Source organism: Tarenaya hassleriana, unplaced genomic scaffold (genome assembly GCF_000463585.1).
Source record: "Tarenaya hassleriana unplaced genomic scaffold, ASM46358v1 Cleome2, whole genome shotgun sequence".
In the NCBI taxonomy this organism is placed as follows: domain Eukaryota; kingdom Viridiplantae; phylum Streptophyta; class Magnoliopsida; order Brassicales; family Cleomaceae; genus Tarenaya; species Tarenaya hassleriana.
The window spans coordinates 1,837,452-1,864,180 of record NW_010965372.1 but is presented as its reverse complement, the minus strand read 5'-3'; the positions used below and the strand labels follow the sequence as shown (position 1 = coordinate 1,864,180).

The following is a 26,729-nucleotide window of genomic DNA, read 5'->3' as shown; positions in this document are numbered from 1 at the left end:
TCGGATGAACTGTTGTTAGTCGTAGGCTGAGCAATCACGAAATTCTTGATCCCGGTGACTAACTCCGTCATATTATACTGCACTGCCAAGCTATCGACTTGCTCCAGCACGGTTTTGTAGAATTTCGTAGTGTATCTATCTACCATTCCAGGAACATCATTCTCAGCCATCCACTGCTTAATACCGATCTTTTCTGCGTAATTACTCTCTTCGACGTGCGATTTCAGCGAGAACATTGCGTCTTTCCCTTCGACTCCGATCTTGTAGGAGAAAAATATCACACCAGACAAGAATCCGGCAATCATGATCAAGATCAGACCGATGGCGACAATGGTGTCCAGCCTCTTCAGTATCCCTCTCGTGAAATACGCAGAGACACGGCTACGCCTAAAGCTAGTGCTCTTTAAGGAAGAAACGGCTGAGAGGGTTGAATTCACGTTCTTAGAACTGAACAGAAACCCTAATGCGAGAATCATGAGTGACCCGATTCCACCGATTCTCTCATACGCGATCACAAACACACCAAATGAGACTAACCATCTCACCAATTTCGAAAACCCACCTCCGTTCTGTCTCGTCCTCTTGGATTTCGACTTCCTAAGAAAAACCCTAGAACAGACATGCTTGATGTCCACAATCGATCCTATGAACACCTTAAATACAGCGATGGGAACGGCGAGGATTGTCTCCGTGAGACCTAATTTCAAGGGCTCGCTCCAGAAATCGACAAGGGTCTCTTGAATTCCTCTGAGAGGAATCGAACAGAGAATCGCCCACTGAATCGGCCTCAGGTACTCCTGCAACAGCTTGCCGACGAAATACAGGACGAAAATGGCGAAGGCGAGGCCTGCGTGAGCCATGGCTATGTAGATAGCGAGCCGTACCTGAGGATCGGCGGCGGAGAGCGACGTCTTGGCGGGGGGGGCGGCATTCTGCGACGGCTCCGACGACGACGGAGGTGGGTTCTGCGGCGGGGGCGCTTGGGGCTTACGCGTTGAGGCCGATCGGAACATGTCCTGCCACGCGAGAATGGAGGAGTTCGATGACTTCTCGTCCGAATCGTAAGGAACTAATTCCATCCACCACCCTCTCTCTGCCCAGAAAAGCGACGGCTCCGACGACGACGGAGGTGGGTTCTGCGGCGGGGGCGCTTGGGGCTTACGCGTTGAGGCCGATCGGAACATGTCCTGCCACGCGAGAATGGAGGAGTTCGATGACTTCTCGTCCGAATCGTAAGGAACTAATTCCATCCACCACCCTCTCTCTGCCCAGAAAAAAAAAGGAGCGATTTGTCGAACTCTGAAGAGCAAAGTTTTTTTTTTTGGCCCTCGAGTTGACAGAGCTCTGGGAAAGAGGAAATGAAAGAGACTGTTGCAGAATCTCTTCTCTCACAGAGAGAGAGAGAGAGTACGCGGGTTTGCGCAAGTGGACTTTTTGACGATTACAGAGTTAGGAGATCTATTTTTTCAGATAATAATGGAAGTTGATGATTGGCCTTTAATGGAGAAGACGACCACATCAAGAACCATCTAAATTACCAAAATACCCTCGCCGATGTTTTTGTCGGCCGGCCACTCCAAACTGTTGTAATGAATCATCAACTTAGATTACTGGTTCGTATCTTCATTAATAGCTGTAAATATAAGCAAATCCCCAGCATAAAGCTATGGATTTCTTATGTTTTTAATGTCTAAGGATCTTATCATTAACAGGTGTTTCTGAATAATAATGTGGCTAAAAATGAAAATAAAAGCTAGGGCATTATAGTATATCTTATATAATAAAGTTTAGAAACCCATCATTTGTTATTCTTTAATTATTATTTTTTTTCCCTCTGTAAACCCCAAAATGGATTTTTATAAAACAAGTTGTGAAATTAAATGCCATATGCCTCGAACATGCACGACACAATGGCCACACCTTCGTCTAACACGTTCTCCTATTCCGTATTTTATTCTGTCTTGTTTCTATTGGAAAATGTCTCGCGTATCTATGTTTTGAAAGGGTTATAAATAACCATGTAATAATGCGTGTCTAATAATTGAATTACAGCTAATTAATCTGTCAAATGATTGCATGTGGGCCCACTCAGTCAACAGTAAAATTGTTGGACTAGATTTCTGGGCCAGGATTATTAGGCCCAAAGACTATAGGATTACCGTTACAAATCGAACGTATAGGGGTTAACGTAGAATTATATTTAATTTCGTGACTTTTCTGTAATTTAAGATAATAAAGGTAGTTAATTAAAAATTAATTGGAATCGGGTGACCCGAATATTCGACCCGGTTATATGCGGCCATCACCATAGCTAACAGAGGAGTTTCCGCTCAGAACATTCTTCTCTCGGATTCTTCTGCAACTCCGCCGTGATCTTCTTCTGCCCGTGGCGGCGAGTATTCGTGATCGTACGGACGGACTCAGTGAGTTTCCATTCGAGTCAGTAATGGAGAACGGCGAGCTGAGGTATGAGATCTGGCAGAACGCGTACATCAAGCTTGTCCTGCACGCGCCTCCGCACAAGAATGCGGCGGTCAACGGCGTTCTCGTTGGCCGATTCAGCCCTAAGGACGACGGCATCGTGGATATCTCGGATTCTGTGCCGCTTTTCCACTCCAACTTGCTCTACTTTCTCCTCTGTAGGTCTCGCGCTCATCATGGTCTGTGGTTCTTCTTCTTCTCCTTTGATATCCTCACTGTCTCTCTGAAATCGGTCCTCTTTTCAGTTTTCAAAATCGAATTTTGAAGATGACGGTCGATTCTAAATGCGTAGATGTGTACGACGAGCTGCCAATCGCCGTTTCACTGTGTGCTAGTAGACAAGGCAACAGAGGGGCGCTTCCTCAGATTGTTCTTTTGCAGAATCTGCTGCTTGTTCTTGGGGGAAGTTTTCTATGGTTTATATTTTAAGGGCAAGGATAAAGATCTCAAATTGCGTTGGAATTAACGACTAGGAATGCATTCTGCTGTCCTCTCAATGCGAATAGGAATCTGCAGAAGTTGTAGCCCCATTTTTGCATGATCCGAGTCTCGAAACTGATGGATTCTAGCATTTTTTGTTGCCTGGGATTAGATTGAGGACCATTATGTGGCTCAAGGTGTGAGCATCGTGGGGTACTTTCACGTGAACGAAAAGGTTTGATGATCTTTGATCTCTGTGGTGTTGCAAAGAACATTGGTGTCCACATTGCTCGCTATTTGCCTCAGGCTCCAATTCTCTTGGTGAATATTAGCCCTTTACTTTAAAGTGTTGTGGTTTTCTTATTTCTCAAAACTGTATTCTAGCATCTATTTTGATTCTCTCTACTGTTGTGTTTTAAGTTAGACAACAGAAAGCTCGAAGCTTTATCAAAGGGTAAATTCGTAAAGATCGGAGCCCTGTGATGCAGCATGCAGGTTGGTATTTTGAACCACAATCTGATTGACATGCCACTCCTGGTCTACTTGTATTGTGCGAAAAATGCTTTTTGTTTTGGACAAGCAGCTTCTCCTGTGTCAGAGATCTATTAACCTGAGAAATTAGGGAATTTCCTTCAAAACTTTGTCTACTGATTTATTTGGAACTTTCTGTTCACCACAACAGTCTCTGAAAACTCGGATGAGCCAGATACTATGAATATAAGGAAGGGCCTCAGTTTCAATAGACCACATTGTTTCCTTTAGTAATAATTTTTGTTGTATTAACGTGTTAGCTTTATGCAAGGATGCTTCCAAGAATTGGAGATTGAAGGAATCATCGGGTAATGTAGTTTTGTCAGATTACACACTTTACATTTCCTCGGAGAAATGGAAGGACATCACAGATTTTGATGATCGCCTTGGCGACGTCACTGAGTAAGTGCGATAACAATTGTACTGTACACTTTGTAACAGAACAGGCATCCATAATCCGATGTTAATTTCTTTTTGGGTACTAAAAAAAAAAGTCATTCTTTGATTAATTGCAGAAACTGGCTTAACCCTGGACTTTTCAAATGAAGATGGACGTAGCTATGTAGAACTTTGCTTTTTCTTTTCATCATCTTCGGCAACTCAAGTTCTTAGGGTTTCTTGTTTGCAATACTAAGAATCTTGTTCAAGTTTGGAACTTTGGAGGGAATGAAATTGATTTGAGAGCCTATTCACATGCATTCTTGTTTTTCTATGGCCTCGGATGTTCCCCAATGTGCTCTGTACAGAACTGTTACAGAACGTGTGCTGCTGATAGATTATACATCCGACTCTTGTTAATTCTACATTCTCATGGCTAGTTTTTCAGGTATGATCTCGACGGTTCTCAGTTCTACGCATTGCAAGGTGCAAACTCTGTATTTAAACAGTGCATGAAACCAAATCTAATAATTACATCACTTCTTAATCATAGTGTTTACACCTTTCATATAATGAAACACTTAAATCATTCAGCAATAAACAGCCTCTATCTTTTTTGTACAGATTGTAAGAGCAAGAGACATCTTTCGGTAGCTATCAATCAACATTCAAGGCTCGGAACTTCGGAGCAGCCTTCCCATCTAGGCAACGGCCTTAGAACACTGGACAACCCTTGGTGACGATTCCTTTCGCGGTAGGACATCTCGCCAAAGGACAGTGGTCATCGGCCTCGTTCCCCCACCAGTCGGGCATGTTAATGTTGTTGTTTTGCAACGCGAAGAAGATGACTACCGCCATGAATGCAGTGCCCGCGTCCAGAGATGCGGACAAAATGTAGGTGTTTCTTGCCCACCATTCCTTGAACCTCTTGAATATGTAATAGTTGAAGATAACTCCAACGATGAACCAAGACCAGTAATGCACGGCTCTTGCCACTGGTACTGGGCTTGTCGCTGCAAAGATCAAGGGCATGTGGATGTGCTTGATCCACTTCTTTTCTGGGAACTTTCTTGACAGGTACCAACCAGGAACGGGGGCGAGGAGGCCAATAAGGAAGAACCAGTTCAATTCGGGGTAGACACCTTTCTTGGTGAACATTCTCCCCGGACCAATGACTCCCCATATGATTGAAGCATTGTAGAAAACCGTATGGTTAGGACATGTCCATGGGCTACTCTCAGGAAGCAAGTCTGTGTCACAGATGTTCTCAACACTTGTGATGAGCCACCACGTCGTTCCAAAGCTAAAGGTCGATGCAATAATAGTTGCGACGAACTAGAAGGTAATACAGTAGCATTTGTGTTAGGTGAAAGAAGGTCTATCAACCGGAATCGAAGAATGTTTATTGTCTTTGTAGTGGTACCTGAACAACGAACATAGATCTCGGCGGAATCTTCATATAATGGCCCAGTTTAAAGTCTCCGAGGAAGTACAGTGCTTGGGCCATACTGATATATCCATAGGTCTTGAAGGTTACGTTTGCCAGAGGCTTTCCAGGGTAGATGAACCCGATGATCAACTCGGTAATCACGTTTAGGCCCATTTGCTACAATACCATGAAACTTTGTTAAATTCATTGGATTCAGTGAGGAGAATGACTCCAATGTAAGGTTCTCTCGTCATTACCGTGTTTGTTGTTGCCTGGACTACTCCGATAGGCAGGGTGAAGAAGAAGGCGATGGAACATGCGAGTATAAGACCCCACCATGGGAGCTGAAGCTGTCTTCCAAAGCCTTCACAAGCGTAGAGGGAAAGTGCAAACGAAAGGACCAAAATGGTTACAAACCACCACTCAGGTACTGCTTTGTAATTCTTTTTCATCAATCTTGTGTGCACGTCTCCGAACTTGTCCTTGGCTGCAGTTGAGGTCTTCCTCCACATGTCCCAAATAAACCTAGCAGACCACAAGATAAGATAGTAAGAAGCGGTTTTCGTAGGGGAAGGACTAGCTCGAGCTATGAGAGGAATAGATCCCTACTTTCCATCAAAGAGGGCAACATGCGAAATGGTGGCAGTCAGAGTAGCGAAGCTAAGTCCGTAAACCAAGGCGAACATGACAGCCATATAGAGCTTGCTGTAGCTTTCGTAAGCGGGCAAATTGATGTCGAATGTTTCCTGATTGATGATTTGTGTGATGTTATAGCGTTGCCCGGAGTGATCATATAGAGCTGAAGTATAGAATGGAAACTTCTTGGCCTCATAGATGTTGCCCCAGTAGAAGATAGGGAGGACGATGTAGAAGAAGATGACGAAACCGGCAAAGAAATTGGCAATGGCAAAGAAAGGGACAGCCAGAGGACTGCCTAAGAAACCAGCGACTGTTGACCAATCAACGCCAAAAGATCCGATGCCAAGACCGTGCATCCCCGACCCGATCTGCTGGCCAGTCACGGAGTTCTTCCATATCCAGCAAACGAAGGAAATAGCCGATATGGAAGGGAAGAGGTAACCGGGAACAATGTAGTAAGCAAAGCTCGCAAAAAAGATGATGAGGAAGAATTGCAGCCGTGTGTGCTGGCCTTCACGCTTCTCCTCTTTCTCGTGCAACACTCTGAGACAAGAAGAGTTCACAAAATGAGATTACGGGCTAGAGAGATCGGTTTAACAGGACAAAACCTTTGTTGAAAAGTACCTGAAGAGGGAGACTTGAACTAAATTGGATGGCCACCACATGTATGGCGAGTCCACCAGGAATTTCCTGAATATTCCAGCCCACCCGTATCCTAGCAGCTGTGAAACAAATGCACCAAGTCAAGGATTGAGGATCTCGGGACAGAAAAATTCCGTTTTTCGGTAGCTGGAATTCACATTACCTGGGTGGTTTGCACAAGCAGCATAGCGGCCACGGGATCGAGCTTCCGGTGGTAGAACGTCTTGACAATGGTGACGATGTTTGTAGCATAAGCTCCTCCATAACCTGCACTGGCGAAAATGGTGATGAGGACATGTTCCTTCATGTTGAAGGGTCCCGGGTTCAGCGACCACGTCCAGTTCGTCCCTGGAAATGTGAACTTCCTCGTCGGCAGCGTCTTGGCCATGAGCCTTCCTACGGGCAGAGCAATGATCTGAGCCGCCACGGACGAAACCGTGAGGTTGTTCGTCCTGTAGCTGAAAAACTGGTTCACGAAAGCAAGTGCTGCGCATGAGATGATCCCCAATGTCCATGTCCTGAATGTCAGAACCGGTTCTGACGGATCATCGGTAATCGGCACCGTTAGCCGGACTTCCTCTATTGGACTATCTGCCACCTCCTCTTGAGCCTCTTCATCTGCAAAAAACAATAACCGATTCAAGCCGCCGTCAGAAACGGAAACCAAACCGGAGCATGGCCGGGATGAAATGTGACTACGTTACCGGCAATGATGGTGTTGGCCTTTCCCTCCGGGGGATGGGTCTCAGGTCCGGCGACTTCGAAACTGGACATTGTTAGTCCTGTTTTTCTTCCCACGCCGTTGTCTGAATAATATTCCGGTGAAATCTCCGGCGGAAAACTCGCCAGAAACAAAAAACAAGGAAAGATTCGGAAACGGAGAAGGTGAAAATGTCTGGGACCCTACCCCCCGTACATTTTGCATGGGAGCAAGAACGCCAGGTATATATAGAGACCATTGGCTAAGATTACACGAAACGGTGAACAAAAAAACTAGAGAGAGAGAGAACATCTGTCTGGTTTGCTATTATTGAATCGAGGGGACGTAGATGAAGATCCAGTTTCTATTTATAGAAGCCATGGCAACATCGACATACGCAGTCACCTGATTCGAGGTTTGTGTTGAATCTGCTGCTCCTATCCAGGGAATATTTTGTCTGGTTTATCGTTGTTTTTTTGTTTAATCCCATAAAAATCCCCAACGGTAAAAACCTTTCGTATACATGCATGCATTTATATATGTATTTTATTTTACGTTTTAAAATGTTTTTATTTTTATTTTGTTAGCATGATAATTTAGTCAACGCTATGTAGACATTCTGTCATGATACGTTACTCTCCGATGATAGAAATTTTGATCAACCGTTTTTAAGGAAGTTGCAACACCAACGCTTTTTTACAAGTTTGGCAATTTTTTTTTATGGGATTATTAACCCTTTTTTCTGGTAATATTATATGGTTTTATCGTTCAAAGGTAAATTAATTTAGAAAATTTGATGGAACCGGGTTTTGATGACAAATCAGGCGACCCGTTATTCGACCCGGTTTTATACTGTATCACCATCGCTAACAAACACGAGCTCCTCTCTCGCAGCTCTCTTCCCTGATTCCCCTCTGCAACTCCTCCGTCATCGTCTTCTCAGCGGCTGTGGGGCGGATCGTCACGACCGACTCAGCGAGTCCCGATCGAGTCGTCGATGGGGACGAGGAGCAACGGCGAACTCAGGTATGGGATTGCAACCTCGATCTTCTCATGGTCTTGAACTCTTTAGTATCCTTCAATTCGAAGCACCATAGTTTCGCTCGTGTTCACGTACGATGTTGCTTCAGAAACAGAGCATAAGAACTCGAGGTTTGGATGGAAGGTAATAGGCTTCGTGAGAGTTTCTTCACATGCTTTTTCTATTGTCTTAGTGTTTTTTTTTCCCAATACAACATTGGTTTCAGAAGGTGTTACTTCTATTAGATTCTACATCAGAGGTGACGTTGATTCTATGCTAGGGTTTCAGAAATGGTTGGTACTCTGTTACGTTTTTCGTCAAGTTTATGATCTTTGCGGTTCTTATTTCCACGCGCTTGTAAGATGTAAACTGTGTGCTTAAACAAAGGAATGGAACCAAATTTACTAGTTACGTGTTAATCAATCACTTCTTAATAACAGTGTTTACAGCACTTCTGCAATCGTCCAACAATCGAATTTTTCTGCAGCTTGTCCTTGGACAGCAATCAATCACCTTCATGAATCACAACTTGGAGCAACCTTCTCATCCACGAGAGCCTTCTTGAGGATTCCTTAGAAGACCGGACAACCCTTGGTGACCATTCCTTTGGCCGTAGGACATGATGCCAAAGGACATTGGTCACCGGATGTGGTCCCCCACCAATGGGGAATGTTAATATCATTGTGTTGGAACACAAAGAAGATAGCTACCGTCATGAATGCAGTGCCTGCGTCCAGAGCCGCAGACATAATGTAGGTGTGTCTTACCCACCAGTCCTTGAACTTCCTGAATATGAAATAGTTGAATATAACCCCAACGATGAACCAAGACCAGTAATGCACGGCTTTTACATATGGTACCCCGTTCAACCCTGCAAAGATCAAGGGTATGTGGACTTGCTTGATCCATTTCTTTTCTGGGAACTTTCTTGACAGGTACCAACCAGGAACAGGGGCGAGGATGCCAATTAGGAAGAACCAATTCATCTCTGGGTAGACACCTTTATTTGTGAACATTCTTCCCGGACCGATGACTCCCCATATGATTGAAGCATTGTAGAATAGCCTTGGGCCTGGACATTTCCATGGGCTATCTTTGGGAAGCAAGTCTGTCTGGCAGACATTCTCAATGTTTATGATTTGCCACCATATTGTCGCAAAGCAGACGGTCGATGCGACAATAGTTGAGACCAACTGAAAGGTAAAAACAATAGCATTCATTTTAGCTGGAAGAATGTCAGATAAACTGGAATCAAACAATGTTTACTGTCCTTGTAGTTGTACCTGGACAAGGAACATAGATCTCGGCGGGATCTTCATATAGTGGCCCAGTTTAAAGTCTTGGAGGAAGGTTAGCGCTTGGGACATACTTATATATCCATATGTCTTAAAGGATACATTTGCCAAAGGCTTTCCAGGGTAGAGGTACCCGATGACCAACTCAGTGATCACGTTCAGTCCCATTTGCTGCAAAAATCGTAAAACTTAATGTCAAATTCATTCGTTTCAGCAACATGAGTGACTCCCGTCGCGCATAAGGTTCTCTCGTCATCACCTGGTTTGTTGTTGCCTGGATTACTCCGACGGGCAGGGTAAAGAACAAGGCGATGGCACATGCGAGTATAAGCCCCCACCATGGGAGTTGAAGTTGTTTATCAAAGCCCTCACAGGCCCAGAGGGAAAGTCCAAAAGATATGACCAAAATGACTGTGAACCACCATTGAGGTACTGCTTTGTAGTTCTTTTTCATCAATCTCGTATGCACATCTCCGAATTTGTCCTTGGCCGCTGATGAACTCTTTCTCCACATCTCCCATATAAACCTAACAGTTACACAAGATGAGATAGTAAAAGTCGGATTTTTTTTTGTAGGGGAAGGAATATAACCCAAGATGTCATAGGAAAAGAAAAGATGCGTACTTTCCATCAAAGAGGGCAACATGGGAAATGGTGGCTGTGAGATTACCAAAGCTAAGTCCATAGACCAAGGCTAACACGACAGACATGTACAGCTTGCTGTAGCTTTCGTAAGCGGGCAAATTGATATCGAACGTGCTGTGATTGAGGATGTGTGTGGTGTTGAATTGCGCCCCGGTTTGATCATAGACATCTTGAATATATATTGGGAACTTCTTGGCGTCATAGAAGTTGCCCCAGTACAAGATAGGGAGGACTATGTAAATGAAGATGGCAAAACCGACAAAGATATTGAGAATGGCAAAGAAAGGAACAGCCAAAGGACTGCCTAACATAGCGACCGTTGACCAATCAAGGCCGAAAGATCCGATGCCAAGACCATTCATCCCTGAACCGATCTGATGGGCAGTCACCGAGTTCTTCCATATCCAGCAAACAACGGAAATAGCCGATATGGAAGGGAAAATGTAATTTGGGGCAATGGCGTAAGCAAAGCCCGCTAAAAAGACGAGGAGGAAGAATTGCAGCCGTGTGCGCTGGCCTTCACGCTTCTCCTCCTTCTCATGCAACACTCTGAGACAAAGAAGAAGGAATAAGGGAGATGGGGGTGGGTTTAACGTTTAACAAGACAAAACCCAAAAAAAAAAAAAAAAGAACCTGAAGAGGGAGACTTGAACCAAATTGGAAGGCCACCACATATATGGCGAATCCACCAGGAATTTCCTAAACAGTCCAGCCCATCCATATCCCAGCAACTGCGAGATAGATCAGAGAGGTTGAAGATCTGATCTTGATGATGAATTTAGCAATTCGAGTTTTACCTGAGTCGTTTGGACGAGCAACATAGCGGGCAGAGCATCAAGCTTTTGGTGGTAGAACACTTTGACGGCGATGATAATGTTTGTGGCATAAGCTACTGAATAACCTGCACTGGCAAATATGGTGATGAGGACATGTTCCTTCTTGCTGAAAGGTCCCGGGTTCAGTGACCACGTCCAGTTCGTCCCCGGAAACCCGAACCTCCTCCTCGACAGGGTCCCGGCCATTAACTTCCCAAGCGGCAGAGCGATGATCTGAACCGAGACTGCTGTCACGCTTAGTACGTTCGTCCGCAACTGGAAGAACTGGTTCACGAACGCAAGCAGTACGCACGATATTGTCCCCAGTGTCCATGTCCTGAACGTCAGTGCCGGTTCTGTCGGATCGTCGGTTATCGGCACGGTAAGCCGGACTTCTTCTACTGGACTGTCGTTCTCTTCCTTCTCTCCTATCTCTTCATCTGCCAAAGTGCCAGACCAACCTCCCCCGGTTTAATCCATTTCATACCAAAACCAAACCGGATCAATACTGAATAACATGAACTACGTTTATTTGTTTTACCAGTTATAATGATGTTGGACATATTCTCCGGCCGATGGGACTCAGCTCCGGCGACTTCGAAACTCGCCATTCTCTACTAGTATGTGTTTCCTTTTTCTTCAGACTTCGCTGTTCCAGTGAAGTTTCCGGCGGAAAGCTCGCCGGAAAAGGGAAAAGACCCTGAAACAGAGAAAGGTTAAAATGTCTCCCGCACGTTATTTGTTTTACCAGTTATAATGATGTTGGACTTATTCTCCGGCCGATGGGACTCAGCTCCGGCTCTGCAGATTTTCAAGGGAAATTATCTCAAGCCGACGAAAATAGAATCTGTTGGGGTTGGCTTTACATCAGAGGGGATGTTAGATGAAAAGGTTCAGTCTTTTTTTTTTAAAAAATGTATAGAGAGAACTACGTCAGCATGAACACAGTTCTTGCTTTTTTACAGATTTATGACTATACTACTGAGTATCCGGGCAGTGTGAATTTCCTTCCAATATGTAAATTCTATATATATACACGTTCTGGGCAGATTAATTACATTTTTCCTTCAAAACACTTATAAAATATGTGTGTAATGGGTTCGATTCTACATGTGGGGAGAGATGTAATTTCTTGATCAAAATGGTCTATATACAAAGATTGATCCCGAATCTAGATGGATGTAGCCGGGCCGTCCGGATAACTATCCTGATTATTAAAAAAAAAAAAATGTGTGTATATATATTCTTTGCGATATATACTTTTTCTTTGTCAGAATTTGGGATAAATACTTTTGGTTACTATTGGCAAAGAATATTGCTTAGACGGCAAGATGAATCCGATTTTAGAATCACGATTCATGGATTTCCCAGAAACAATAAATGATTATTGACCATAATAGTTATTTTTTTCCCCATCGTATTAGTTTTTCTCTAACTGCAACCTGTACAAAGATGGCCAAAAACAGAAACGCAAAAACGAAATAACGCGTCGTGGACAAAAATAAACATTAATCAAACTAACAAAATCTAATAGTGTAAATACATTATTTAAAAAAACATAAATTATTAACATAAAAATATGAATAGTGTGTATATATATATATATATATAGACATTGCAAGACGTGTGATGGCTGGCCATAGTAAGGAAGAATTTCCTCGGTTTGTGTGTATATTTAGTAATTAATAGTATGAGTATGAAAATGGACCAAATGATATAAAACAAAATGACAGGTTGTGAAAGAATAAATATAGATAGATGTCTGGATCTTAGAGAGACTCGGATTGAGAAAGAGGGTTAGAAGCTGAATCCGATTTTAGAATCACGATTCATGGATTTCCCAGAAACAATAAATGATTATTGACCATAATAGTTATTTTTTTCCCCATCGTATTAGTTTTTCTCTAACTGCAACCTGTACAAAGATGGCCAAAAACAGAAACGCAAAAACGAAATAACGCGTCGTGGACAAAAATAAACATTAATCAAACTAACAAAATCTAATAGTGTAAATACATTATTTAAAAAAACATAAATTATTAACATAAAAATATGAATAGTGTGTATATATATATATATATATAGACATTGCAAGACGTGTGATGGCTGGCCATAGTAAGGAAGAATTTCCTCGGTTTGTGTGTATATTTAGTAATTAATAGTATGAGTATGAAAATGGACCAAATGATATAAAACAAAATGACAGGTTGTGAAAGAATAAATATAGATAGATGTCTGGATCTTAGAGAGACTCGGATTGAGAAAGAGTGTTAGAAGCCCCGGAGATTAACATATGAACCTGGACTTTACTTAAGAACATCATCACATCACATACATTAATTAATTCCTTCAATTGCTCAAATTACATGCATTAACATATATATATATATATATACACACACACACACACATATGCGTGGGTGGGTGTGTGTGTGTCTACAATTAAAGAGTCTGATCCCATTGGATTCCACCATATCTTCATCTAACCCTTTGAAATCATGGTCCCTTGCATAAACTTACCTTATTTTTAGCACTTATTCGATTATATATTTTTTTTTATTAATTACAACCAAACTTGATCAATCTAAAAAAAATGTTTAAATATAATATTTTAAGACCCGTATAAGCCACTTTAAATCTATTTACGATTACAGGTAAAACTAAAAGGTCCATCAATCATGTGACTAAGACCCAAAAATGTGGGCCCATTGAAGCCCATTAAAGCCCAATCTAAAAAAGCGCAAGTATATTTATTTATTATTTATAACCAATCTCTGGTTATTTTAAAAATAAAAAAATTCAATACATAGATACATTTTTTTTTTTATAACTAGGAGGTTTATTGAGCTTTTCGTCCACTTAATCCCTCTAACCCATAGTCAATTTTTAGTAATTAATTGTATTATTTCTCCCTACGAGTGGGTTACATACATAGAGAGATATAAATGTGATGTACAAATTGATGTATGAGTTTCTTTCCATAGCAAGATTCACTTTCCATTTTGTATATTCCAAAATCCAAAAGATAAATGAAATGTTTATATTTATAAATTTTTCATTGGCAATTGAACGGTTACAAATTTAGGCGACTTATTTTAGTTTTCACTATAAAAAATACCAATCAAGAGTTATTTCGATTCAACTTCATATATTTTTTAATTCGCCTGATTATTATTATTATTGTAAAAATTCACAATGCTATAAGATAAAATAACAAATCAATTTATTATATACTATTAGTTATTTGATTCTTGCATTTTCCATATACTATATGGTGCGACTCATTAAAATATGACTCTCATGAAATGGTAATGATGGGAAACAAATTTTACATTACCATGTACGATTTTTATGGATATGTTAAAAGGAAAATAGGATTAAAACACTAAATACCATTTTATCTTTGTATGGAATAAAAATATTTTACCCCATGGGCCAAGACGGAGATTGCGGGCATACCATTATTGGGAGTGAAAAAAACAAACACCCATCAACAAACAAAAAATAAAAAGCAAAAAAGTAAAATGTAACTTTTAGAATTTACCACGTTATTATCCACTCAAAATGACTTCAGAGGGCTTATAAATTTTTTTTAGAAAATGGGTGAGAGATAAGAGGTACCAAGAGAGTTTCTTTTACGCGAATCCCGCCTGTTAGTATGTAAAATTAAATTGAATAATATAATTACATTTATATGAATTTAATATAAAAAATCAGTTGAATATAATAAAATTAAATAACTATTTTAAATAAAAATAGAAGGACCGAATCAAATGGTGCGTGCGTGTAGTGGGGTTAAGAGTGCGTGCCTTGCACGCTCCAATATTGCGCGTCGCAGGCAAGCTTTTGCCTAACCATTAGTGTTCGGCTCTTGTTTGTCATTTATCCACAATATATATTTTTTCCACCACAATTTAATCAAAGAATTTTTATTTTCTGGATAATGGGTATTGGAAGAATGATGATATGAGTACACGTTGTGTACTTTTAGGTTTTTTAGATAAATATAATAAGGTCGGATTATATTTCCTGACCTTTAAAATTTACATTTACCATATTTTTCAGATTGGAGTTAGCCGTAAAAAAAATGTTTATAAGCACAATCTTAATATTTTATTGGTACATTTTGTAATCTTCAGCAAAGTATGACAATAATATTTTAATCAGAAGCATGCCTTTTAATGGCGTATATGTATATGTAAACAATATGTGATATTTTTAAGCTAATAACATATATCAAAATCTAATTTTTTTTAAACAAATCGATGATTTAATCAATGGAGAAACCTTCTACGCGTCATCTAAAATGAAAATTATCGTGTTTTTATATTTTATTATTAATATTTTTTATGTTCATTCTTGATTGAAACCTTTGTCTTCCACTGTCGAGAAAACAAAAATACATGAAAATAATTGAAGCCTAAAAAGTTGAAGGCTTTTTCCTTTGACCCTCCTTTCTCCCCTCTTTTGATGGTAGACCCAACTATTTTCCCACTCTCTGATCTCTCTCTCTCTCTCTCTCTCTCTCTCTCTCTCTCTCTCTACATTTCCATGGAGGGAGATGAATTCCTCCATTTCTATATCTATCTCTACAGCGATGCATGAACAGTGAAAGTTGTCTGCTTTTTCATCTTCCTCTTCTTCCCCCTCCTCTTCATCTCCCCCTGCTTACTTCCCGGGAAAAAGGGACAAAAAAGGGTCTGAGATCTCAAGTCTCTCAGAGCGATTATTCAGGTATTGGGTTGCGACTTTTCTCATCAAAGTCTCTTCCTTTTCGGGGTTTTAGCAACTGGGTTTTCTCTTGGTCTCGCTAGATCCAGAAGGAAGATTGCTTCGTCGTTCTTGCTTATCTGAGATCTGTTACGAGCCTCGGAAAAACTCTACTTTGCATGAAATGTTTGTTCTAATCTATGTTCTCCATAGGATTATTGAGGATTTGAGAGCGCACTGAATTTCTTTGGAGTAATTATAATATTGATGTGGTGATTCTCAGTGAGATTTTAACTCGAGATCCATAAATGGTTTGATTTGTGGTATGCATTGGCAATCAAATTCTTCTAGGATTTCAATTTTTCTCTCTCGTGATTGGTTTGTAAGCGCATGATCCTGAGAATAAAACTGGAAACTGACCGTTATGGAAGAGCCGCGGCTACTGCTGAGTTTATATCCAATCTAAATATAGGAACTTTATGGGGTTTATGTGTGTTTTTTTTACTTAATTGTGTGGTAAAGTCTGGTGCTTGATTAAGGTGAAAATGAAAGCTCAGCTCAATATCCATGATAATTGAAAGTCTTGATGGTTGAGCTTCCCCATTTAACTTTTTGAACAAATCTTATCGCATGTTATCTGAATATTGTAGGGCTTTCATGGTGATTACTCTGATAAGTAGCCCCAGTTTTTCTTCTTCTTCTTCTTGAACAAATCTTATCTCAGGCTATTGTTTGATGGAATCTGTGACAACAGTGGTAACTGGAGTTTAGAGTAGAGTAGTTCCCTGGATCTTGGAAGCTAGATGATGGGTTTCTAGTATCTACAACACAACCATTTTCCTCCATGGCCTCGAGATCTGGTTCTGGATTTCATCCAGAAAGGGTGAGGGAGAAGGGAGACATTCAAACCCCAGAAGGAACACTTTCTAGCTCCAGCCCAAGTATGTCGGTCAACACTTTGGCAGATCAAGTATCGTCAACTTTGTCTTTTGATGAACCAAGCAGTGACAGCAAAACCAGCAGAAGCGCTAAACTTAGTGAGCAGCCTGATCTTGCTGAGAGCGGGAAGAGTAACAGCACGTGTAGACCAAGCACGAGCAGTGATGTCAGTGATGAAAGCACTTGTAGCAGTTTAAGTAGCATTAACAAGCCTCACAAGGCAAATGATGTGAGGTGGGAGGCAATACAAGCTGTTCGGTCCAAGCATGGTTTTCTGGGTTTAAACCATTTTAGGCTCTTGAAGAGGTTGGGATGTGGAGATATTGGAACCGTCCATCTTGCTGAGTTGAACGGGACAAAGTGTTATTTTGCAATGAAGGTTATGGACAAAGCTGCTTTGGCTAGCCGGAAAAAGCTTCTCCGAGCTCAAACAGAGAGGGAGATATTGCAGTGTCTTGACCACCCTTTTCTTCCTACATTGTATAGTCATTTTGAGACAGAGAAGTTCTCGTGTTTGGTTATGGAGTTCTGTCCTGGAGGTGATTTGCATACCCTTCGACAAAGGCAGCCTGGAAAGCGTTTCCCTGAGCAAGCAGCGAAGTAAGAAAAACATGAATCATGATCCATTTAAGTGTTCAATCTGATTGCTCTTTACTCTCTGCCTTCGTTTTTTGTCACTGGAAACCACTTCCTACACAATCAATGCATTAAAATAAAATGAATTTTGACTATGAGTACATTTTGCAAAACAACAGATGAGGCATCTGTTAGTTGGCATGTTTTGTTCTAGGTATCATGTGTTGAAGTTTTGGACTCTCTCTCGGCAAGATGGGAAGAGATGCCTTTCCTGGTTTTCTAAAAACGGAAACTTGCAAGTTGCAGCATCTAATCACAAAACAAACATCTCAAAAGGGAAACTATTTCCTCATCTCACGACTCACATCGTAACCGTGTTCTCGTTACATCATATGATTCTTTGTTCTTTCAGGTTTTATATAGCAGAGGTACTACTTTCACTGGAATATCTCCACATGCTTGGAATCATCTACCGTGATCTAAAGCCAGAGAATGTTCTTGTGAGAGAAGACGGGCATGTGATGCTTTCTGACTTCGACCTCTCCCTCAGATGTGCTGTTAGTCCTACAGTGGTGAGGTCAACTGCTCTTGGATCTGAGACTCTGCAAAAGAACTCGGTCTACTGTGCGCAACCTGCTTGCATCCAACAACCATCTTGCATGGCCATGGCTCCCACTACATGTTTTTCCCCACGGTTCTTCTCCAGTAAATCCAAGAAAGACAAGAAGATGAAAAACGAGACAGGAAACCAGGTAAGCCCGCTGCCTGAACTCATAGCCGAGCCTACAAATGCCCGTTCAATGTCCTTTGTTGGTACACATGAGTACTTGGCTCCTGAGATCATCAAAGGTGAAGGGCATGGAAGTGCAGTTGATTGGTGGACTTTCGGGATATTTCTGTACGAGCTTTTGTTCGGTAAAACTCCATTCAAAGGGTCTGGAAACCGGGCAACGCTCTTCAACGTAGTGGGGCAGCCTCTACGATTCCCTGAATCTCCGGTTGTGAGTTTCGCAGCTCGGGATTTGATCAGGAGTTTGCTTGTGAAGGAACCGCAACACAGATTAGCGTATAAGCGCGGAGCAACAGAGATAAAGCAACATCCTTTCTTCGAAGGAGTGAACTGGGCTCTGGTTAGATGTGCAAGTCCTCCTGAGATACCGAAACCGGTCGAACTTGATAATGTTCCTGCCCCGGCAACATCTATGGGTGGTGGCAGGTCCGACCAGAACAACAATTATCTGGAGTTCGACTTCTTCTGAGATTTCTCATCAAGAACTGGTCTTGGATCCTCATGTTTGTTCCTTCGCAAACACAGATCTGTTCTAGAGTCACTCGATGTTCTTATTCTTTTCACGTTTTTTTCTTGGAAAAGTTCTCGGATTTGTATTCTGCGAAATGAAAGTGTTCACTCTCTTCTGTGGTGATGTTATCTTTGACCCTTTGATACGCTGAATTCTAAGGATTATCCATTTGAGAGCCAAGAACTGCACATGATCGATTCTGTCTGAACCTGTTCTTGTCTTCTCCTTCAGTGGTTTGCTTTCATTCCAGAGTACAAACAGAGAGAATCGAAAGAATATATTATATAACCATTCTTACACAAACCCCCTTAACTCTTGGGGACACAACTCTTGGCCGAACAAATCACTTCCATTTCCAGCAACAACACAGACACAGAGGAAGATATAATCGAACAAATCTCGTCACAAATGCTTGTAGCAGCTATAGGCAAGAGCCACTGATGCAGCAGCGCATAGAACAGCAATAGCAGCGTATGTATCTTCTCTCTCCCAGTTCTCTAACCACGTCGGCATTTCAAAAGCCTTGCAAGTAGAAGATCCTTCCTCGTTATTCACCTGAAAGTTCTCTTTTTCTGTCTCTTTTTCGAGAGTAATAAGCTTCCCGGCATTCTCGCTCCCATTTTGACTGGGTTTGTCCAGATATGACAACAGTGTCCTGTCCTGACAGGAAGAGTTCCCATTCTGTTGGCAACAGCCGTTAATTTCTGCCTCTCTGGACTGGCAACAGACAACGTTGCCACTCTGAATTGGTTCTTGAGACACATTCCCATTCCTCTTGTCTGTATTGACTGCTGCATTGTTTAACTTAATCCTTTCTTCTTGAGTTTTCTTCTGCTCTTCTTCCAATAGACCCATTTCACCCCTGAAAAATTTACACAATCATAATCCATGCAGAGGAATCCGAAGATTGAGATCAAAGACAAACCGAAAGATCAAGAAACAAGTGAGCTTACCTCCATAACCGGTCTACAATTTTGCCCTTTCTGATATGCTGCTCCAACAGAACAGGTACATCATCTGGAGTCACATATCCATACCTAGATACAAGAATGATTCGATCGTCAAGTCAAGAACAGAGGTTCTATCAATTAGACATCACACAAAACTTCTGGTGTTATTTATTCCTTCATCGTGTTAACATGATGCTCCACTCAATCTAAAAGCTTTACAGTTGCATAAAGTTGAAAAGAAATGCATAGAGAAGATGATTGGTTGAACTAAACTCCGATTTACAAAAAAAAAATGGAAACTTGAATTTCTTACCAGTGCCCTGAAACTTTTCCATTGATGTTCGAATAGATGATAACATTTCCGGCGTACTTGTGCCCGCCAATGTGAGAACACGGGCTGACAGTTACTTTATATTGAAAACCATGTAATTCTATTTCTTCTCTGAACCTGCTAACCAGAGCGGGCCCACAAAGCCCACATCGCTTGTCCCGCGATCCATGACAACAAACAAAAACATATGAGCCTTCTAAGAATTCTGGATTTCCCGGAAACCATTCACTATCGTTCACAAGCACAGCTTCAACAAATGTGTCCACATCAAAATGAGTCAGCCTTCTGCATTCGTTGGAACAGTCTAGATCAGTTACAGTGCTTAAAGACAAGGCAAAGTATAGACCTCCATATAGCATTTAGCCGATTTACCTGTATCTGATCATATCAGGGAAAATCAGTACATCCCCATTTGATGTCTCTGTCCCATCATGCCCCTCACATACTGTGAGTCGGGTCTGCAAATTCAGTGACAGTCGCATTGCAAAAAGTCACCACGCAGAAAACCAGAAGACAAGACAGAGTTCACGAGTGATGAAAATCCTAAGAACCCACATTGTAAAAGCCTCATTTTAAGAGTGCAGGATAATAAACAAATTCATGCACACACATACACAAACGACAATCCAGAGATGAATAGCACATGAAACAAGAACATTGCACAAGAGGAGATACTCATATCAGAACAATCTACAACCATATGCTCTTTGCATCAGAAGACATCTGATGCGGACATCATACAGATTAAAGGCAGAGCCAAATATCTATCTGGCGAGCGGATATTCAAGCAAAACAAACACGCAAATATATTTCCTAACACTGAGTTTTTGGCCTCCATGATCCAATATAAATCCAGCAAATCTAAAGGAAAACTTCTTCACGCTTCATTAAGATCTTTGAACCTCTAATTAGCAAAAAAAACAATACGAACCCCAGCTCTAAAACTGCACCAAATCCTAAAGCACCGTAAATCTCTCCAAGTGAACAAGATTTGCAAACAGCAGCAAAAGGTAGTGGTATTAGCAAGTTGGAAGCACAAGCCATCGGATCAAAGCAATATAACTAATCAGACCCACATCCCTTTGAATCACAAACAATCCTCAGAACCAGAGATCCTTATCAATTAACAGCAAGTAACAGATGTATGAACATCAAAAGAAGACGAGAGAATAGAAAGGCTACCTCCTTCTTCATTTTACCCTTCCTCGCCGACACGGTGGCCGAGAGTAGCCTAGGTAATCGATCGAACTCCGCCGCTTCGATTCTCGCGGGCCAAACGGAGGGCTTCTTGTAGCATAAGAAGACATGCCTCTCGTAGAACTGGACGGTCCCGGCGAGTTGGCTCGACCGGAAATCGGGACGGGAGAATCCGAAATCGGAGTCGCTGATGCTCTCTCCACCGCCGCCGAGTAAGCTCTCGTTTTGGAAGCTCCCGGAGCGAGAGGTGGGTTCGCCAAGAAAGCTGTCCAGGTGGTCGGAGACGGTGATCGGAGACGACGCCGATGACGGGTTGCTTGTAAATGACAAAGGGTCTTCTCTATCTCTACCGCTTCCCATTGAATTCGCAGGAAAGTTCAATTTTCGGAGATCGAAGCAGAAATTTTGGAAAGCGAGCGAGATGAAGAGCAAGAAGAAGATCTCTCAATTTCCAGTGCTATGGGAAACCCCAGGTTTATTCTGCAGTGTACTAAATGTTACTCTTAACTTCGACCCAGTTATTAAACCGGCCTAAACCGGGAATTGGATGCAATCATCCCCGATTCAACAATCATACCGACAGAAACCGGATTGCTTTTGTATAGACTAATCTCCGGTTATCTCTCGAATGAAGAAACGTACTTAACAGATTCGCATTTCCGACACAAAGTTTCGATCTTTTCTTTTCCCATTGTTTTGTTTTTTCGTCACACACAAAGTTGAAGCTTATGCAAGAAAGAAGCTCACCTTCATGACCACAAGTAGTAACCAAATAACACAACCTAAATGTCTCTGACTCAAATTTACGAGAAACCGGAAAATGGTTAGCAACCTCAGAAGGGTTCCTCCCCGGGAAGATAAGAAGGAGATCCTCCATCCATTTGATTCTTCTTCCTGTGAAAGATTCCACTTAGATTCGGTAGAAGCACTTTCTTTGAGACCACTGAAGTTCTCGTCTTTTCCAGTTTTCGGATCTCAACCTTTCTCTCTGCGGGCTTCTGTGCCGTGGCTCTGTAATGGCGGGGCGATGATTCCATGGCTACTTTCTCGGCTTCTGCAAGAATCCTAGCCGCAGCTTCGGCTGCCTTCTTCTGCTCTCTTTCCCGCCATCTCCTGAGTTCTCCTTCCACCGCTTTCTTGGCCGACTCAGCCATCTCTGCCTTCTTCAGTGCCTCTTCTGTTGCAGCTTTTAACTCCTCGATATCCTTTCGGGTTATCTCTAACTTCTTCAATGCCTCGTTTTCGCTAGCTCTCACTGCCTCCACCTGGGCCAATGCAGCTGCCACTTTCATCTCGGCTAACCTATCAGATTCCTCGACTTTTCTGCTCAATGATTCGTACTCTTCCCGGGACATTGTGATCTGGCCACCGGATTCAGGTGTTGAATAACGTGCTGCAGTGGTTTTTTCAGACACAGATTTTATTTGTTTGAGGGATCTTGTCTCTGCAGCTTTTGCTTCTTCTACTTCGTCTAGAGCAACCCTAAGATTTAGCTCTGCATCTTCGAGCGCAACATGTGCAGCTTCTGCTTCCTTTCTCAACTCCTCGGCCTTGATTCTCATTTCTTCAGATTCTCGCTGGGCAGTTTCCGTCTCGGAAGATAATTGATTGAGGGTTGACATCATGTCTTCAAACGCAGCCTTTGTATTAGATTCCTCTGCAAGACATGCTTCAAGCTCGCTTTCGCTTTTCCTTAGCTTGAGATGAAGATTTCCGGCCATGGATTCTGTTTCAGCTTCCTTCGTCTTTAGCTCATCATGTTCCGTCTTCACATTTTCCAGTTCTGTTTTCAGAGACTCCACCAGCTCTTTAGAGGATTTCTCTTCTTCAACGAGTTTCTTAAGCGACTCCTTTGCATCAATCAATTCCACTGTCACACTCCTCACAGAATCCATATCTGATGCTTTTGCATTCTCCATTTGCTTCTGAAACGAGCTGATTTCGTCATATGTTTCAGCCAGCTTCAATTCAAGCTTTTTTGCAAGTTCAGGGTCAAACCCGTTCTTCAAATCGAGTAACTTCTTTGCTGACTCTTCCATGCCAGCCCTGTAAGATTGCTTTTGAAGATCCTTCTCTGCAAATATTTGAGTTTGCTCTCTCTGCACTTGCAAACACGCAAGCTTCATCTGTTCAACAGATTCATTAGCATCTGAAATTTCCTTCCTGAGCTCTCTAATCTTCTCTGAGTTAGCTTCAACCACTTTCTTAGCTTCCTCTACCATGTTTATAGCGCAAGTCTTTGTCGCAGAAATCTCATTTGAATCCTGACGGATTTTTCTCAGTTCTTGCTTCGCGATATCAAGCTCACTAATCACTGCCCGTTGCTGTTCCATGACATTTTCTATGTCCTGCTTTTGAGCATCATTGGACTGGGAAACACTTCCTGATTTTGCTTCCTCGATTTCTTTCACTCGACTCTTTGCAGCATCTGTCGCCATAATTGCTGAATCTCTCGAGTCATTGGCCACTTTCAGCTTGTGAGAAAGATCATCAACTGTTCTTTTAGCTTGTTCGAGCTCAGCCAGGGCTTCCTCTTTCGTTGTCTCGGCATTGTGAAGGGCATGGAAGTGCAGTTGATTGGTGGACTTTCGGGATATTTCTGTACGAGCTTTTGTTCGGTAAAACTCCATTCAAAGGGTCTGGAAACCGGGCAACGCTCTTCAACGTAGTGGGGCAGCCTCTACGATTCCCTGAATCTCCGGTTGTGAGTTTCGCAGCTCGGGATTTGATCAGGAGTTTGCTTGTGAAGGAACCGCAACACAGATTAGCGTATAAGCGCGGAGCAACAGAGATAAAGCAACATCCTTTCTTCGAAGGAGTGAACTGGGCTCTGGTTAGATGTGCAAGTCCTCCTGAGATACCGAAACCGGTCGAACTTGATAATGTTCCTGCCCCGGCAACATCTATGGGTGGTGGCAGGTCCGACCAGAACAACAATTATCTGGAGTTCGACTTCTTCTGAGATTTCTCATCAAGAACTGGTCTTGGATCCTCATGTTTGTTCCTTCGCAAACACAGATCTGTTCTAGAGTCACTCGATGTTCTTATTCTTTTCACGTTTTTTTCTTGGAAAAGTTCTCGGATTTGTATTCTGCGAAATGAAAGTGTTCACTCTCTTCTGTGGTGATGTTATCTTTGACCCTTTGATACGCTGAATTCTAAGGATTATCCATTTGAGAGCCAAGAACTGCACATGATCGATTCTGTCTGAACCTTCCTTAGCCAAAACCTTCTGCACCGAAACAATGATATAGAAGAGCACCCTTTGTTTAAGATTCAGCATCGAATACAGTTCCTTTCCCAAAACCATGAGATTTAACCATTTGGATCAGCCAAATCAAGTTCATTCACTAAACTTTGCAAATGAAAAACCAAACTCATAATACATACACTAATCATGACAGATTTTGAGAAGCCCCTCCAAAGAAACAGATCAAGAAGACCAAGATCAAGACTTAAAGAAGATCCTATCCTACAAAGAACAAGATCAAGAAGAAGATTTGTACCTCTGCAGATTGAGGATCCGATTTTCTGATGAAGGATTTCTCACCCGAGTGAGCACTTTCGCCGAAAAGAGTAACCGCGTCTTTAACAGATTGAAAAGGTGCGCTTGTGTCTATCTCCCCGACCTCCACCTTGGAAGATCCCGTCGAATTCCGGCCTCCCTTAGCAACCATTTTGCATTTCCTTATGATGCCTCAGACCAATCCAAGATTAAAAATCTGACACAAACACACAATCCTTTGGAATTCAGCTTTGGCTCAATCTCAGATTGAAATGAAATTATGTCTAGAATTATGAATAATGTCATGTTAGCACTCTGCATATCAGAATCAATTCATCACTGATCAGACTGTTACTGTAAAGTTTCTTCCTTCAAGCACTTTCCTATGCATTCATTCTGGTTCATATGAAGATTAGGGTCCTTCTCGATCTTTCATGGCGATTCCACAAATAGAAAAAGTTACGTAATATTAAAAGAACAGGAATATGAACCGAAACCCTAAGAACATATTATCACACGAGAGAAACCAAAGACAGAGAAATGTTTTCACCATTAACTGATCTGGCTCAAACCCAACGCACAAGAAAGCTCGACCCTAACCAAAATCGATACGATAACACGGCACAGATCGTAGAAACCAATAATCAGACAGTCGATTTCGGGAAAGAACCACAATCTCAGTACCTTTTCTCACGCTTCAAGCCGACGGAAATATCTCAGAACCGGTGACGACCAGTATCGATTTGCTTCCGATATTCGTCTTCTTTCCCGGAAAGTTATCGTCTTTCGACCCCAAAAACGAAACCCAGAAACAAGAAATCCATGTTCTACAAGAAAGTCTCGGAGAGAATCTGGAAGAGACTGTTTCCCTCTCGCGGAGAAAAAAGAGAGAGAAACAGAGGAAAGCTTTTTAATCGGGAAATGGACACCACGGGTCTCTCCGAAGAACAACGCCTGAGTATAGAATCGATAAGAGAAAGACGACGGAAAAATGTTCCGAGCTTCGGGAGAGATGAAGTTTGAAAATTTTGAAAGAAGGAAACTTTCTCTGTATCAGCAAAGTCAGTGGAGAGAGAGAGAGGGAGAGAGGGGAGGGACAAAGTTGGATGTGTTTTCGGTGGACAATTGGCAGCTTGTGATTGGCCAACGTGCTCACAAATTTTGTATCATTATAGGCGGTGAATATTCTATTTCCATGATTATTCATTTTACATGTCCACAGAAGTTAAATCATCTGATTCAAATGTCCAATCAAAGGTTAAATTTCAAGAGTTCATTCCTTACGAGTGTTTTGAATTTGCCCCCTCATAATCAGATTTTATGGTATGTGTGCATTCGCATGCGTACATGATGCATATATATAACATATATATGGTGTGTGTGTGTGTGTATAGGGACCACAGGCCTCCAAGGTTTGATCAGATTGACAATGATTTGTTCCTGTCAATGTCATCACTGTACAGAAAAAAAAAAGGATAGACGGGGGCTGACGGTCTTTTGTATCATATGATAAGAAAATATATGTCTCTATCTGTTTGTCTGCAATTTCTTGGTTGGATCATCATTCATCCATCATCACCATCATCATCATCATCATCATCATCATCATCATCTTCTTTGATTCTTTTATACTACAGTAAGTGTAAAGTTTCCTGACCGGTAACCCAAAGGACTGAAATTTTCCTCGAAAAGTGAAAGGTGCTAAATAAGGCAACAGAACAAAAGGGAAATACAATATTCGATGTAATGAAAATAAAAGATCTGTGTCCCCAAAAAGGGAAAGAAGAACAAGATGACAGGAATCTATACTCTACAGCATGATGATATAATCATTACATATAAACCATGAAGACAATCATTACATATAAACACAATCACTCTGTTCCCGTGGCAACAATGATATTACAACCCTTTAAAGACAACTTCAAGAAGGAACCGTCCCTGATTCTGCTGCAAGCTCCCAGAATCTAGGACTTATGTCGGAAGAAGATAAATAACAGAAGAACAATCTTCAGATGTTCTTGTAAAGACTCCACAGACAGGAGATTATACGCAGCAAAACCATTTTTTCTGAAAAAGAATAAACCCATGATCCAAAGTAAGAAAGGAGGGTTCAAATCCCATGGGCAACCAATTATCAAAAAAGTAAGAAAGGATAGAAATTTACTCAAAATAGTTATGATATTGGATGGTGAGAAAGGCAAACTTACAGGCGGAGGTTTAC

General features: G+C 41.7%; 6 protein-coding genes, 2 long non-coding RNA genes and 1 pseudogene across 12 annotated transcripts in view; 4 read left to right on the top strand and 5 right to left on the bottom strand.

Moving 5' to 3' along the window:
• LOC104811681 (transmembrane protein 245-like) overlaps window positions 1-1,477 on the bottom strand; it is a 2,759-nt gene extending 1,282 nt beyond the window's left edge. The window contains exons 1-2 of the mRNA XM_010538454.2: window positions 1,255-1,477; window positions 2-1,083 (exon numbers count right to left, since the gene is read on the bottom strand). Of these exons, the coding sequence (XP_010536756.1) occupies window positions 2-1,079 (1,078 nt within the window). The 5' untranslated portion in view covers window positions 1,080-1,083; window positions 1,255-1,477. The remainder of the gene's footprint in view (window position 1; window positions 1,084-1,254) is intronic.
• A 969-nt stretch (window positions 1,478-2,446) lies between these two features.
• LOC104811676 lies at window positions 2,447-4,523 on the top strand (annotated as a pseudogene).
• Window positions 4,305-7,813, bottom strand: LOC104811677 (oligopeptide transporter 5-like). The gene is made up of 7 exons (XM_010538452.2): window positions 7,225-7,813; window positions 6,684-7,138; window positions 6,503-6,600; window positions 5,849-6,421; window positions 5,497-5,764; window positions 5,234-5,416; window positions 4,305-5,145 (listed from the first exon to the last, which is right to left on the bottom strand). Exons 1-7 carry the CDS (start codon window positions 7,292-7,294, stop codon window positions 4,525-4,527), a joined length of 2,268 nt encoding a protein of 755 aa, XP_010536754.1. The 5' UTR covers window positions 7,295-7,813; the 3' UTR covers window positions 4,305-4,524.
• Window positions 7,546-9,843, top strand: LOC104811678. 2 transcript variants are annotated; one of them, XR_771483.1, is made up of 6 exons: window positions 7,546-7,635; window positions 8,115-8,246; window positions 8,729-8,997; window positions 9,177-9,441; window positions 9,519-9,591; window positions 9,751-9,843. It is a non-coding gene; the product is annotated as an uncharacterized LOC104811678 (long non-coding RNA). The 2 variants fall into 2 exon arrangements; XR_771482.1 differs by having other exon boundaries at window positions 9,519-9,665.
• Window positions 8,634-11,627, bottom strand: LOC104811679 (oligopeptide transporter 1-like). Its single transcript, XM_010538453.2, has 7 exons — window positions 11,538-11,627; window positions 10,979-11,436; window positions 10,815-10,912; window positions 10,161-10,730; window positions 9,796-10,063; window positions 9,525-9,707; window positions 8,634-9,434 (listed from the first exon to the last, which is right to left on the bottom strand). Exons 1-7 carry the CDS (start codon window positions 11,605-11,607, stop codon window positions 8,814-8,816), a joined length of 2,268 nt encoding a protein of 755 aa, XP_010536755.1. The 5' UTR covers window positions 11,608-11,627; the 3' UTR covers window positions 8,634-8,813.
• On the top strand, window positions 11,287-12,055 carry LOC104811680. The gene is made up of 2 exons (XR_771484.2): window positions 11,287-11,378; window positions 11,541-12,055. It is a non-coding gene; the product is annotated as an uncharacterized LOC104811680 (long non-coding RNA).
• A 3,420-nt stretch (window positions 12,056-15,475) lies between these two features.
• LOC104811672 (serine/threonine-protein kinase D6PKL1-like) lies at window positions 15,476-24,187 on the top strand. Of its 4 annotated transcripts, XM_010538446.2 has the most exons (4): window positions 15,476-15,730; window positions 16,357-17,245; window positions 17,634-18,098; window positions 23,581-24,187. In XM_010538446.2, exons 2-4 carry the CDS (start codon window positions 16,551-16,553, stop codon window positions 23,960-23,962), a joined length of 1,542 nt encoding a protein of 513 aa, XP_010536748.1. In that variant the 5' UTR covers window positions 15,476-15,730; window positions 16,357-16,550; the 3' UTR covers window positions 23,963-24,187. The 4 variants fall into 4 exon arrangements, with proteins under 4 accessions (XP_010536748.1, XP_010536750.1, XP_010536749.1 ...); XM_010538448.2 differs by lacking the exon at window positions 23,581-24,187 and having other exon boundaries at window positions 15,477-15,730; window positions 16,461-17,245; window positions 17,634-18,669; XM_010538447.2 differs by lacking the exon at window positions 23,581-24,187 and having other exon boundaries at window positions 15,477-15,730; window positions 16,431-17,245; window positions 17,634-18,669.
• Window positions 18,785-21,455, bottom strand: LOC104811674. The gene is made up of 5 exons (XM_010538449.2): window positions 20,986-21,455; window positions 20,176-20,261; window positions 19,786-20,088; window positions 19,476-19,559; window positions 18,785-19,384 (listed from the first exon to the last, which is right to left on the bottom strand). Exons 1-5 carry the CDS (start codon window positions 21,358-21,360, stop codon window positions 18,925-18,927), a joined length of 1,308 nt encoding a protein of 435 aa, XP_010536751.1. The 5' UTR covers window positions 21,361-21,455; the 3' UTR covers window positions 18,785-18,924.
• On the bottom strand, window positions 21,657-25,590 carry LOC104811675 (WEB family protein At5g55860-like). The gene is made up of 4 exons (XM_010538450.2): window positions 25,190-25,590; window positions 24,507-24,722; window positions 24,214-24,232; window positions 21,657-23,608 (listed from the first exon to the last, which is right to left on the bottom strand). Exons 2-4 carry the CDS (start codon window positions 24,675-24,677, stop codon window positions 21,834-21,836), a joined length of 1,965 nt encoding a protein of 654 aa, XP_010536752.1. The 5' UTR covers window positions 24,678-24,722; window positions 25,190-25,590; the 3' UTR covers window positions 21,657-21,833.
• Window positions 25,591-26,729: the final 1,139 nt, after the last annotated feature.